At 42.0% G+C, this 12,994-nt stretch overlaps 1 protein-coding gene across 3 annotated transcripts in view; it reads left to right on the forward strand.

The window, feature by feature from the left end:
- The window catches only part of MRPL48 (mitochondrial ribosomal protein L48), a 68,982-nt gene that overhangs the window by 38,456 nt on the left and 17,532 nt on the right, over positions 1-12,994 (forward strand). For all 3 annotated transcript variants that reach the window (XM_059410401.1, XM_059410410.1, XM_059410395.1), the window contains exon 4: positions 1,762-1,850. In XM_059410401.1, coding sequence (XP_059266384.1) covers positions 1,762-1,850 — 89 coding nt within the window. The remainder of the gene's footprint in view (positions 1-1,761; positions 1,851-12,994) is intronic.

Genomic DNA, 12,994 nt, shown 5'->3' on the forward strand with positions numbered 1-12,994 from the left:
CTGTGGGATCATGACCTGAGCCAAAGGCAGATGCTTAAAGACTAAGCCACCCAGGTGCCCCTTCTTTTTTTTGTTTAAATTAAGTTTTTAATTTTAATTCCAGTGTAGCTAACATACTCATGATAAGTGTTCTCTTTGATCCCTATCACCTATATAATCCATGCCCCCACCCGCCTTCCCTCTGATAACCATCAGTTTGTTCTCTATGTTAAGAGTCTGTTTCTTGGTTTCTCTCTCTCTCTCTTATCTTTGCTCATTTGTTTTGTTTCTTAAATTCCTTCTATGAGTGAAATCATGTGGTATTTGTTTTTCTCTGACTGGCTGACTTCACTTAGCATTATGCTCCCTAGATCCATCCATCTTGTTTCAAATGGCAGAATTTCATTCTTTTTCATAGCTGAATAATACTCTGTTGTGTATATGTGTATATATATGTATATATATATATATATATATACACACCACATGTCCTTTATCCATTCATTATTTGATGGACACTTGGGCTTTTTCCATAATTTGGCTATTGTAAATAATGCTGCTATAAATATAGGGGTGCATGTATCCCTTTGAATTAGTATTTTTATATTTTTAGGGTAGATACCCAGCACTGCAGTTACTGGATCATAAAGTAGTTCTATTTTTTTTTTTAAAGATTTTATTTATTTATTTGACAGAGAGAGATAGTGAGAGGGGGGACATAAGCAGGAGGAGCAGGAGAGGGAGAAGCAGACTCCCGCTGAGCAGGGAGCCCAGTGTGGGGCTTGATCCCGGGACCCTAAGGTCATGACCTGGGCCGAAGGCAGACATTTAACCAAGCGACCCAGGTGCCCCAGATAGTTCTATTTTTAGCTTTTTGAGGAACCTCCATTCTACTTTCCACAGTGGCTGTGTCAGTTTGCATTCCCACCAACGGAGCACAAGGATTCCTTTTTCTCCACATCCTCGCCAACACTTGCTGTTTCTAGTGTTTTTGATTTTATCCATTCTGACAGGTGTGAGGTGATACTTCATTGTGGTTTTGATTTGCATTTCCCTGATGATGAGTGATGTTCAGCATCTTTTCATGTGTTGAGCTATAGTGTTTTTATTTGTAAACAAGGATAACAATAATGAAGATTAAAGTCCCTCCTTGGAGGTGGGTCCAAGGGGTGCATGTCTGGGCCTACCACAATAAATGTGTATATGGAGATCCTAGTTTATACTTGGTAGTAGTATACAAACACACTGTTCTGTACCTTAGGTTTTTGTTTTTATTGTTATTTGTGTGGAGGTGTTGGAGGTTGCAGTGTGTGCTGGAGGGTTTTCCTTATTAGCACAGATAAGTCCAACAGATGGCTTGTAAAACTGTGGAAATCTGTGGTCCTCCTGGTATCTCGTTGTATTTGCCACTCATCTCTTTCTCTGTATGATCCACATTAGAAAACTTCAAAAGGATTATTGGCATTGGAGGAGCAAGCAAAAACCAGAGCACTATAAGAATGTATTTTGTCCTCTTATCACCAGTGGCTATACGAGGAGAGACTTTCTCAAAGGAAGATAGGTAGTGGGGAGTGGATATAGTCCAGGGCCCAAATGGAGAGAAAAAGAGGGTAAACTGAGAGTCAGCCCAGGATCAAGAAATAGCTCCTGTCTCTTTAAACCAGCAATAGGCCTGCTATCCCACATATTCCCAGTCTTTTGGTGGAGAATTTGTCTCCTCATGTGTGATGATCTGCCCTACAGGAGATTTGAAACATGTTTGTCTTATTTTCTGTCGTTTAGGTGGCATTCTGCTGAGTACCAGTCGGCACTACAAGACACGGCCTACCCATGGCATTGGAAGATACAAGCACCTAGTGAAACCACAGGAGGTAAAGGGAGCAAGGGTCCTTTAGAAGAGGATAGTGTGCAGCTTTTGCAAAGACCTGCTTAGGGTGGATAACATTGGAGGTAGATAATATTGGGGTCCCCCTTTAGTCCTCTCCAGTTATTTCATTTGGAAATTATCTGTAGTGAACTGTTTTGTTTCTACCAGCTCTCAATCTTGTCCCTACACCAGGTTATCGCAGTGAAAAGCCAGTGATTTGGTTTTATTATTTGTGGTGCTTTAAAAATCACCTTCTTAGTACTTATTTCAGCATGGACTTCACAATAAAGGATATATTCACTTAAGTCGAATGAACGGTTTGTGGCAAGTAGAGGCGGATTGGTATTTTCAGCCGAATAGTTTTACAGTATTTGCAGATTTAAAAGATGTTTATGTTTCTTGCATACATTATTAGTGGTAACTGGGAGTTAGTTCTAAGCATGCTAAGATTATTTAGCCCATTTCTTAGGACTCCTAGATCTGCAGGATTACTTCTATGGTTAGATTTCTGGGCATGTGCAGAGGGTTTTGCAGTGAGGTGGACACACCACCAGCCTGAAAGTCAGAAAGTCTGGTTTTGAGTCAGATTCTTTCACTTCCTATAAATAGTATGGTTAAGAAACATTTTGCTTTTCTACCTAAGGAGACGTCTACATCTGACCTTTTCCTCTTTGGTTTATTGTAATGTTCTACATAACCATGATCGTTTCCCACCACCCTTTCTCTCCTTGGCAGAGGTCAATACCACCTTATTTGGGTCTCAGAAACCACTAAACTTGGGGTGCCTGAGTGGCTCAATTGTTAAGTGTCTGCCTTTGGCTCAGGTCATGATCCCAGAGTCCTGAAATCGAGCCCCGAATCAGGCTCCCTGCTCAGGGGGAGGCCTGCTTCTCCCTCTCCTACTCCCCTTGCTTGTGTTCCCTCTCTCTCTCTCTCTCTTTTTTTTTTTTTTAAAGATTCCATTTATTTATTTGACAGAGAGAGACACAGCTAGAGAGGGAGCACAAGCAGGGGGAGCAGGAGAGGGAGAAGCAGACTTCCCGTCGAGCAGCAAGCCTGATGTGGGCCCCCATCCCAGGACCCTGGGATCATGACCTGAGCCAAAGGCAGATAGATGCTCAATGACTGATCCACCCAGGTGCCCCTTGTGTTCCCTCTCTTGCTGTGTCTCTCTCTGTCAAATAAATAAACAAAATCTTAAAAAAAAAAAAAGAAGAAGAAGAAGAAGAAGAAGTCTGAGCATCCTCCTTATAGCAGGGAATTTCATGAGAGGATCATTGCCACATCTGAGGCTTATATTTAGGCAGCCTCCCAGCAGGAAATAGCCCAATTAAAATTGTTCATTTGTAGTTTGTAGTGGGAAGAGGACTGAACTGGGAACCAGGAAGCTTGTAGGCTTAGTTATGCCACTTATTACATCTTCATGGCTTTGGATAATTAACCTTAACCCTCTGGACATTGTGGGCCCTGAAATTATATGTAAAAAATTTTTTTTTAAGATTTTATTTATTTATTTGACGGAGAGAGAGATCACAAGTAGGCAGAGAGGCAGGCAGAGAGAGAGAAGGGAGGAAGCAGGCTCCTTCCTGAGCAGAGAGCCCAATGTGGAGCTCACTCTCAGGACCCTGAGATCATGACCTGAGCCAAAGGCAGAGGCTTAACCCACTGAGCCATCCAGGTGCCCTGTAAAGTGTTTTATATGTGTAATTTTTTTCTGGGAAGAGAGTCCATAACTTTTATCAAAGTCTTAATAAAGGCTGAGAAACTGGATTAGAGTATCTTTTTGTTTTGTTTTTTAAGATTTTATTTATTTGACAGAGAAAGAGAGCGAGAGCAGGAACATAAGCAGGGAGAGTGGGAGAGGGAGAAGCAGGCTTCCCACCAAACAGGGAGCCCGATGCTGGGCTTATGACCTGAGCTGAAGGCATATGCTTAACAACTGAGCTACCCAGGTGTCCCTGAATTAGAATATCTTTAAGAGTCTTTCAGCTCTGAGATCATGTAATTCTGTCATGCTCTGAAACATTTATCAAACGTCTATTATATGGTGGGCATTGTTGAGGGTGCCTTGTCTATTCAGAGTGGGTTGTAATAAAATTTTAGAGGATGAATGAACAAGATCTGGTTCACGCTCAGACAGCTTGTAAATCATTAGAGGTAAGACAGATAATTACACTCTTCAGCAGAAAGTGACAGGTGCTAAAAGGAAGATACAAAGTGCTATTAAAATTCAAAAGAAAGAGTGATTTACACCCTTTCTGAGTTGTGACACCTTAGAGTAGTTGTTGGAGATGTTTTATTTTGTGATACGCCTCTTCTAAAAGTCCCATATAAATTAGTAGGAAATAAACTTCATTTAGTTTGGGTGTGTGTTCTTTGTTTTCTTGTTAATTTCTTGGGATCCTCCATCTTTTGTTTATTTTTGTTTTATTTTTAAAGATTTATTTTATTTATTTGTCAGAGAAAGCGCGCACACAGACAGAGGGACAAGCAGGCTCCCCTCTGAGGAAGGAACCCGATGCGGAACTCAAATCTCAGGACCCTGGGATCATGATCTGAGCCAAAGGCAGATGCTCAACTGACTAAGCCACCCAGGTGTCTAGGGATCCTCCATCTTAAAAGATAATTTTCTGCATATGCCATGCTCTGACCGACTCTGTAGTTTGGTATAAAAGGAAGCTTAATGCCCTATTAATGCCATCTGTCCTTATATTTCTCCCTAGTTTCTTCTCCCATCTCAGGGATGGATGAGTTTTTCCCTAGTTTCTTCTCCCATCTAGGGAGTTAGAGAATAATGCTCTAACTGCATTGAGCCTCTTGGCTTTTATCCAAATCATCACACTGTTTCAAGGCCTCACAAGTTTCTCTATAAAACATACTCTTTCAAGGCTGTTCTGTCTACTTGGAATATCTTCTCCCTCTTTTCACTTGGCTAATGCATCCTCAACCTTTAGCTTGTAGTGAGGAAGCAGGATGAGGAGGGGGAAAATGAACCTCCCCTTCTGAGAAAACTTCCTGGATTCCCAGCACTGGATTACTTGTCCTACCATAGTTCCTAGAGTTCCTTGTGCTTGCTCTGTATATGATTTACTGCTCTGTTTGAATGGTCTGTTTGATGACCATTTCCCCTTCTAGCTCTTTCTCCTCAGTTTGCAGCAGAGGGCCTGGAATCAAGTTGAGGACAGTAAATATTGATCAAGCTGAACTGATATGTGCTTACTAGAGCTGCCCCAAGGTTTTGTAAATCAGAGCTGGCAAACACAACCCACTCTTCGCAAACAGCTGGGTTCAGATGACCTTGGTTGCTTAAAGGGAGGGATAGGGATGCTCTCTTTGGTTAGGGTTGTAGGCTTTTCTCTGATGTCATTTGTTGTCCCTGGGTGGCTAGCCAGATAGTAGTGAAAGTTGCTGCAGGCTCCTTGCTTCCTGCATGGTATAGTACATGAAAGTTCTCATCTGCCAGCTTGCAGAGGCTCTCTCCAGGTCTCTGTTTCTTCTCCCCTATTGGGGAACTGGACTAGAAAGGCTTGAAGGCCCCCTTTCTCTCCCTAAGCATAGATCCTAGAAAAAAAAATGAGCTCCCGGATTCCATTTTTTTTCTCTCTTTCTTTCATCCCTAAGACAAGAGTTAATTCTCATGCACCAAGTGCCCAGACCTTGTCCCATTTCTGCTGGTGTAATCTTACATGCTGTTATGACCCAGCTTGACTGTGGCAGTGAGGGATCATGCTTCAGAGCTCATCTCTAGACCTAGCACTGTGTCTCAATACATAGACCTCATTATTTCCTCAAGGGCCCTGAATCATTCTGTTAAATTTATTTATTTATTTATTTTAAATCTTTTTTTTTTTTTTTTTAAAGATTTTATTTACTTATTTCACAGAGAGATAGAGAGCACAAGTGGCAGGCAGAGGGAGAGGGAGAAGCAGGCTCCCTGCTGAGCAGGGATTCCCGAGGAGGGCCTCGATCCCTGGACCCTGGCGATCATGACCTGAGCCGCTTAACCAACTGAACCACCCAGGCACCCCACTGTATTGAATTTAAAAGGCTTCAGATTGTTTGGAGTGATTTTTATTTCATAGAAATAAATGCGTAGTCCTTCATTTTTGTAGAGTGCCAGGTTATTTCTCCCAAGACCACTTACTTGCCCTCAGCTGTTGTCCTGCCTTCAGTCTTGGGGCAATAATAATCCAAGAAGCAAAACTGCCAAGAGGAGGATGTGGGAGGATGGAATGGACACAACATAAATTGCTGTCAGTTTATAATAATTGTCCTGTGTTCTATTTTCTAGGACCCAGGGGCAAGAGAGTAATATGTATCTTTTGTAATTTAGTCCTCTTTATAGAATGGCTCCCTAAGAGTCGAGATGTCTTTTCTCTTGGAAACAGTTTGCACTGTTGACATAGAGGAGGTGTCTGTCATTTATGACACCTATTTAGTTTGTTGTAACACCCATAGATGAGCTCCCACAGCCACAAGTCTGTGAGGAGACTGTGGCATCATTCCCAGAAAAATCAGCAGATCAGAATCACTTTATGGTGACAGCCCCAGCTTCCTGGGAACAGAAAGATGGGTCTTTGCCAGTGCAGTAACTATAGGGCTAGACATGGGCTATAGGACTGATTTAGGGAAGAGTTGTTTCAATTAGTGTCCACATTTTTCCTCAAGTCTACCTTCTGTAACTTACTGAAAAGAAGAGCCATTATTGAGCATCTACTATATGCCCGGCACTGCGTGAGCACAGATGATGCTCGGGTGAATGGGACACAGTCTTTTCCTACCAAACGTATATAGCGGGCTGGGAAAGATAGTGCTCAAGAATCTAACTAACTACACGTGGTAAGTGCTATACTAGGGGAATGAACTAAATATCAAGATAACAAAGTTAAGGAAGCAATTCTCCCTGAAAGTGTCAGTGAAGGTGTTTTGGAGGTCACCTCAACAAACATTTCCTAAATGGGGCCTGCATTCATACACTGAGTATGTAAAGTGACTGGCCTTCAAAGTATCCAGCTGCTTGGGGGTACACTGGGCAGCACTGGGGCTGTAAAGAACATGCAGGAGTTTCCCAGAACTTTTCAGATACAGAGAATGATTCCTGTGATGACCTTACTCAGCATGTGCCATTAGAGTGCCCTCATCTCCAGTTCCAGTCCACCAGTCTCATTCTACCTTGCCTGTACTGCTGAGTTACAACCACGTCAGAGTTTTAGAGGGAGTCATGTTTGATATGAATAATAGCAGTGATCCCTTTCCATTTTCAAAGTGCCTTCACATCCATGATCTCGGTGCCTCTCAAGCAATATGCCCTTGGAACATAGGTGATCCTAGAGCTGAGCCTCACCTCAGGTGTATTAAGGGCAATCTTCCACATTTTAGAAAGATATTAAATTCATGGATAGACTTTTCTAAATTTCAAGTTTTCTCCCATCACTTTTACTTGATGAAAACAAATATTAACAGAGAGACTTAGATATATATTCATAGTTTTTGAAATGTAGAGAACTCCATTTATGTAATATAACCATGTTTTCTGCTAGTAAAGTCATTCTTGCATATGATAAAAGCATATGGATGAGGAATTTGTGGTGTTTCACAAAGAGAAACATGATTTTTCTTAGGCCCTTTACAACCAACAAATTGGAAAACGATGCCATTTGACTCACCAACTATTCTGTCGGATAGACAGGGTAGAAAAGGAAACTGATTGAGGGGCATAAATAATTTCTCTATGACATGCATCTGGTGAAGATGGAACCAGAACCAGAGTTCAGTTCAGTTCAACTCAACATTTAATGTGGAGAAATAGAGAAATGAATGCAATGTAGTACCTTCTTATAGGAATTGAGATGGTAGTTTGGCTGCCATCATATAGAGAGAACCACTTAATCAAGGGGCATAAACAAGATAGCTTATTTCTCTTCCACATAAAAGTGTAAGTAGATATTCCAGCTTTCGGCTTTGCCACACTTAATACTGCTTCTATCTCAGTTTTGAGATGGCTGCTCCCGCTTCAGCCATTATGTCCACATGCCATCAAGCAGGATGGTGAAAGGGAAAGTAGTGTGCGAAGCTCTATCTCGCTGGCCAGAACTTAGTCACATAACCATACCTAGCTGCAAGATTGTTTGGGAAATGTAATTTTTATTATGAATGGTTATATACCCAGCTAAAATACAGCAGTTCTGTTTTGTTTTTTTTTTACTTTGATTCCTTTAATGATTTTTTTATGAATAAAGTTGCCATCCATAGTTGTCTTCCCACAGTTGTGTTATTAAAGGAGAAAGGGGGAGTAGATATTGAGGAAACTGGCAGGCTTCGCACACTTTCCTTAAAAGGAAAGACAGAGGTTGAGAGAAATGTTTTGGAATTAGGCACACCTGAATTAAAGATTCACCCCTGATGATTACTAGGTGTGTGTCCTTGGGTACCTTCCTTAACTTTTCCAAGCCACAGTTTCCTTGGCTTTATATAGGAATTATATTTCCCAGTGTTGTTTTGAGAAGTAAATTAAATAAGAGAATTTTAAGAACTTAGCACAGTGTCTGAAATATAGAACCGGTAGGTGGTGATGATGATAATGATAGCGTTAGTCTGTTTTTTCACAATTCCATAACATTCTATCTTCCTCCCTCAAAACATGCATCTCCTTATAATTGTTTGTTCTGTATATGTCTTTCCTGATGAACCGTAAGCATAAGTGAGCAGAGACAATGGCTGTCTTCTTTCCTATCCTGTCCCTGATACTAGTCCTGCTCTTGCTCATCACTAGCCGTCAGTATTTGTCGAGTAAATGAGTACGTGTGATTGAGAGTGGTGTATCAGAGGTGTATTTGCTATGGGAACATGGAAGAGTAGTACCTAACTCAGCCTGAGAAATTAGGGAAGGCTTCCGGGATAAGTATGAACTGAGTCTTAAAAATAAATAGGAGTTGCTCACGTTATTCCTGTGGGGTGAAGCGTCAGAGGTTCTGCAAGGAGGGGGAGCCTTCTGGGTGAAGGTAGGGAGACACTGACCCTGGACCCTGAAGATGCATTTGAGAAAATTTTAGGAGTTTTTTTTTTTTTTTAAGATTTTATTTATTTATTTGACAGACAGCGATCTCAAGTAGACAGAGAGGCAGAGAGAGAGAGAGAGAGGAGGAAGCAGGCTCCCCATCAAGCAGAAAGCCCGATGTGGGCTCCATCCCAGGACTCTGGGATTATGACCTGAGCCAAAGGCAGAGGCCTTAACCCGCTGAGCCACCCAGGTGCCCCTTTTTAGGAGTTTTTTAATCCTGGAGTTTAAAGTGGGTACTAGGGGATGAGGGACCATGAAACATGAGAAGTAGGCAGGTCTAGATCAACCCTTTCTAAACGATACCATTTATTAAGTAACGACTCTATACTCGTAAGTGTCTCTGCTAACTGCCCTTTCAACTGTACCCACCTGAAGCATTGCTCTTGGTTTCCTCCTGGAGAGTTAATCATCGTGGTGCAGCAAGGTGGCTTGTGTTGAACTTGCCTTGGGAGGTGGGCTGCTCTTTATGATTAAATTGAGATTTGTTCTTTCTTGTGTGTCTCCTCTCTTTCTCTCTGAACTGTGAATTCCTCGAGGCCTGGGACTGTTTCTTTGGTGTCTTTCCTGAGTGGATGAATCAGCACTTTGCATAAATGTTTCATCTATAAAGCATGCCAATAGAATACCAGGAACACAATTATCTCCAATTTATAGTAATACTCGTGTCCTATTTGTGTACATTACTCAGCCTTTTTTAAAGATACCATTTATTGAGTGACTTCTATATACCAGATGTCATAACTACTATGTGCTAGGCTTTAAAAGCATTATTCCATTTTAAAGTATTATAGTTCACTTATCATAGTGAGCACTGAGTAATGTTTAGAATTGTTGAATCACTCTATTATACACACCTCTAACTAATATATCATTGTGTGTTAACTACTGGAATTGAAATTTAAAAACTTAAAAAAAGAAAGTAAAAAAAAAGGCATGATTCCTTTTATAGTATTATAAATGGTATATTTTTATTTAATCCTCAGATATCCTAGTTATTAAAGACCCTGTTTGAGGACTCTAAGACTCAGAGAGATTCAATGACTTGCCCAATTGCTAGTAATTTCCAGAGCCAGCATTTGAACCAAGGATAGTCAGAATCCATCTGATGTCTATGCTCTTTCCATTTCACGTAAGTTTACTATTTCGAGCTTCATAAGAACATTAGGTGTTCTAGGGGAAGAAACTGACACATAGAGAGGTCATTCAGTGTCATCCAGTGACTAAGCAGATAGGCTTTAAGTCCGGCTTTTCTTTGGCTTCCAAGTACAGTGCTTTGTGCGGTACCAGGCTGTGCCTCTTGGTCATCCCAGTCAGGGCCAGGCCTTCTGTCTGGTGCCTTCTCCTGAGTGTGTCATATTGAGTTATAAACACAGTCATTTGTTTTTTGTGTACCTCATAGCTCATGGACTGTCCAGAGTACCATCACCATTTGGTCCCTAGTTGTCAATTTTTAAATTTTCATCACCAGAATTTCTGGAAGCCAAATATTCTGCAGGCATAGCTGCCTTTTCACTTGCAGATTAGGATGATACTGTTCCGTCCCAGTTTTCCCGCTGTGAAGAATGCCACCAATAGTGATAGGCAGACACTATCACTTCTACAGAATCTAGAGGAGAGAGCCTGGGCTTGGGGACACAGACCCAGCTTCCAGCCATGGCTAGACATAAAGTTGTTACCTTTGCCATTTCCTTACTGCTATGACCGTAAACAAGTTATTTCCCACTCTGGATCTGAACTTTCCCCTTAGATAAAATTAGGAAGGGAAAGGGGAGACTGTATTATCTCTAGGAGCCCTTGCTGTTATAGTGGCCTATGAGTCTGATCTGACTCTTTTTCCTGCTCTTCTCCAGCAAAGTTTCCCAGTAATCCTGGGCAAGTAATGTGCTTTCAAAGGACCTCCGTTTTCTCTCTGTAAAGTATGGATAATAATATGGACATTTCTTTACAAAAATGGTTTAGTGATTTATCCCATGGCCTATTTGGGTGATCATAGTGCAGTCCTACAGATATCTAAGAATGGCTGCCCCAGGTTGTCACACACTGAATCAAGGTCAGACATAGGAGTGTCAAAGTTTGATGGTGGACAGTAGTCTATCGTCCCTGCCACCTTTCTCCTTCCCTTCCTTTCCTACCTGACTCTCCTCCATGTGCAGTCAGGGTGGCCTTCCCCAAATATGACTCTAGTCATATGCATGCTTTGCACAGATATCTTTAGTAACTCCGCTTGGTGGTTATAAGGGCATGAACTCAGGCAGTAGGGATAGAAAGGAGGGGATGGATATGAGAAAGCTTGTACAGGCAAAATTATAGAAACTGGTGTCTTAAATGCAGTCAAGCCCTTGCTCGGTATGCTGACCCTGAGAACTGAAACATAATGTCACAATGGGCTCCTAATAATGTGGAGAGGTCCAGGCATATCTAGGCCAACACAGAAGAGCAAGTGAGATGCCAAGAGGGATACTGGAATCAGCTCTTTTTGTTTTGTTTTGTTCTCCTAAAGCAACACCTTTGAAGAGCCCTGGCATTTTCCCTGGTTATAAAAGCCTCCTAAAGGCTTTAGAGACGCTCCTTCCCTCTCTGCTGGAAAATTTTAGCAGCTCCCCATTGCATTCCAGTGTTAGCATTCTTCACAGCTCCGAGTGCAGCGCTGAAAAGTCTGGATCACTGCATTTGGCTACGAATGTGGTATGCTCTGAAAAAGAGAGAACAAAACTCCTGTTCTTTGATGGTTGGTCTCTGGAGTCTGGGTTCTCACTCATGGCAAAGTCTAGGACCCTGGGATGGCCACCACTGTAAAGAACTTTAGAAATGAGAAACTGTAAGATGCTATTTACATAATAGAGGGGTGGGTAGGATCTTTATCATAAAGATATGAATTCCAGAAACTATAAAGGCTATAAAAAGTTTAGCAATGCAGAGGCTATAGTGGAAAAAACCCTGCACTGGGGGTTAGAAGGTCTGGGTTTCAGTTCCTAGGATCTGTCTTGACTGGCTGTGTCACTCTGGGGAACATGTTTAATCCTTCTGGGCTTCATATTCTTCCCCAGCAATGATGAAGAACTGGGACAAAATAATCTCTCAATGCTGTCCAGTTCTAAAATTCTAAAATTGTGATTCATTGCATGTTTTCTTTTTGCCAGTCCCTGTGCTAGATAGGAACATAAAATAGCAATAGGGGTGGCTCAGTCAGTTGGGCATCTGCCTTTGGCTCAGGTGGTGATCCCAGGGTCCTGGGGTTGGATCCCATATTGGGCTGGGAGTCTGTTTCTCTCTCTCCCTCTGCCTGCTGCTCCACCTCTTTGTGCCCTCTCTCTCTGTCAAATAAATAAATAAAATCTTTTAAAAAAAGAACATGTTTCTTTAAAAAAAATTAAAATAGCAAAAGCAGTTAATATATAGAATATTAAATTATATGACATGGATTATATAAACCACTCTACATCGTGTTTTGTTCAGTTCTCAGAACATCCCGGTGAGATTGGGTCTGTCATAGGTATTATCAGTCTTGTGAAAGGACCATTTCTTGGTCCTCCCTCTGCTCCCCTAGATTGGGCCTCTGCTGTCCTCAACTGACCTAGGGAGCAGAGATGGTAGAGAGCCATTTCAGGTGCTCTGCAGGAACATTTTTCTGTGGCAACCACTAGGCTGTGGCTGTTAAATAGGAGTGACTTAAGAGATAGAGAGTTTTGGGGTGCTTGGGTGGCTCAGTCAGTTAAGCGTCTGCCTTCAGCTCAGGTCTTGATCCCAGCATCCTGGGATCAAGCCCCACACCAGGCTCAGTGCTCTGCTGGGAGCCTGCTTGTCCCTCTCCCTCTGTTTGCCACTCCCCCCACTTGTGCTCATTCTCTTTCTGTCAAATAAATAAGTAAAAAAAACTTTAAATAAATAAACAAGTAGAAATAGAGTTTTTTGCCCTTTTTCTTAAAAGAACTATTTCTAGGGACGCCTGGGTGGCTCAGTTGGTTAAGCAGCTGCTTTCGGCTCAGGTCATGATCCCAGCGTCCTGGAATCGAGTCCCACATCGGGCTCCTTGCTCAGCGGGGAGCCTGCTTCTCCCTCTGCCTCTGCCTGCCATTCTGTCTGCCTAA

The sequence above is a fragment of the Mustela nigripes genome, chromosome 1, assembly GCF_022355385.1.
Source record: "Mustela nigripes isolate SB6536 chromosome 1, MUSNIG.SB6536, whole genome shotgun sequence".
In the NCBI taxonomy this organism is placed as follows: domain Eukaryota; kingdom Metazoa; phylum Chordata; class Mammalia; order Carnivora; family Mustelidae; genus Mustela; species Mustela nigripes.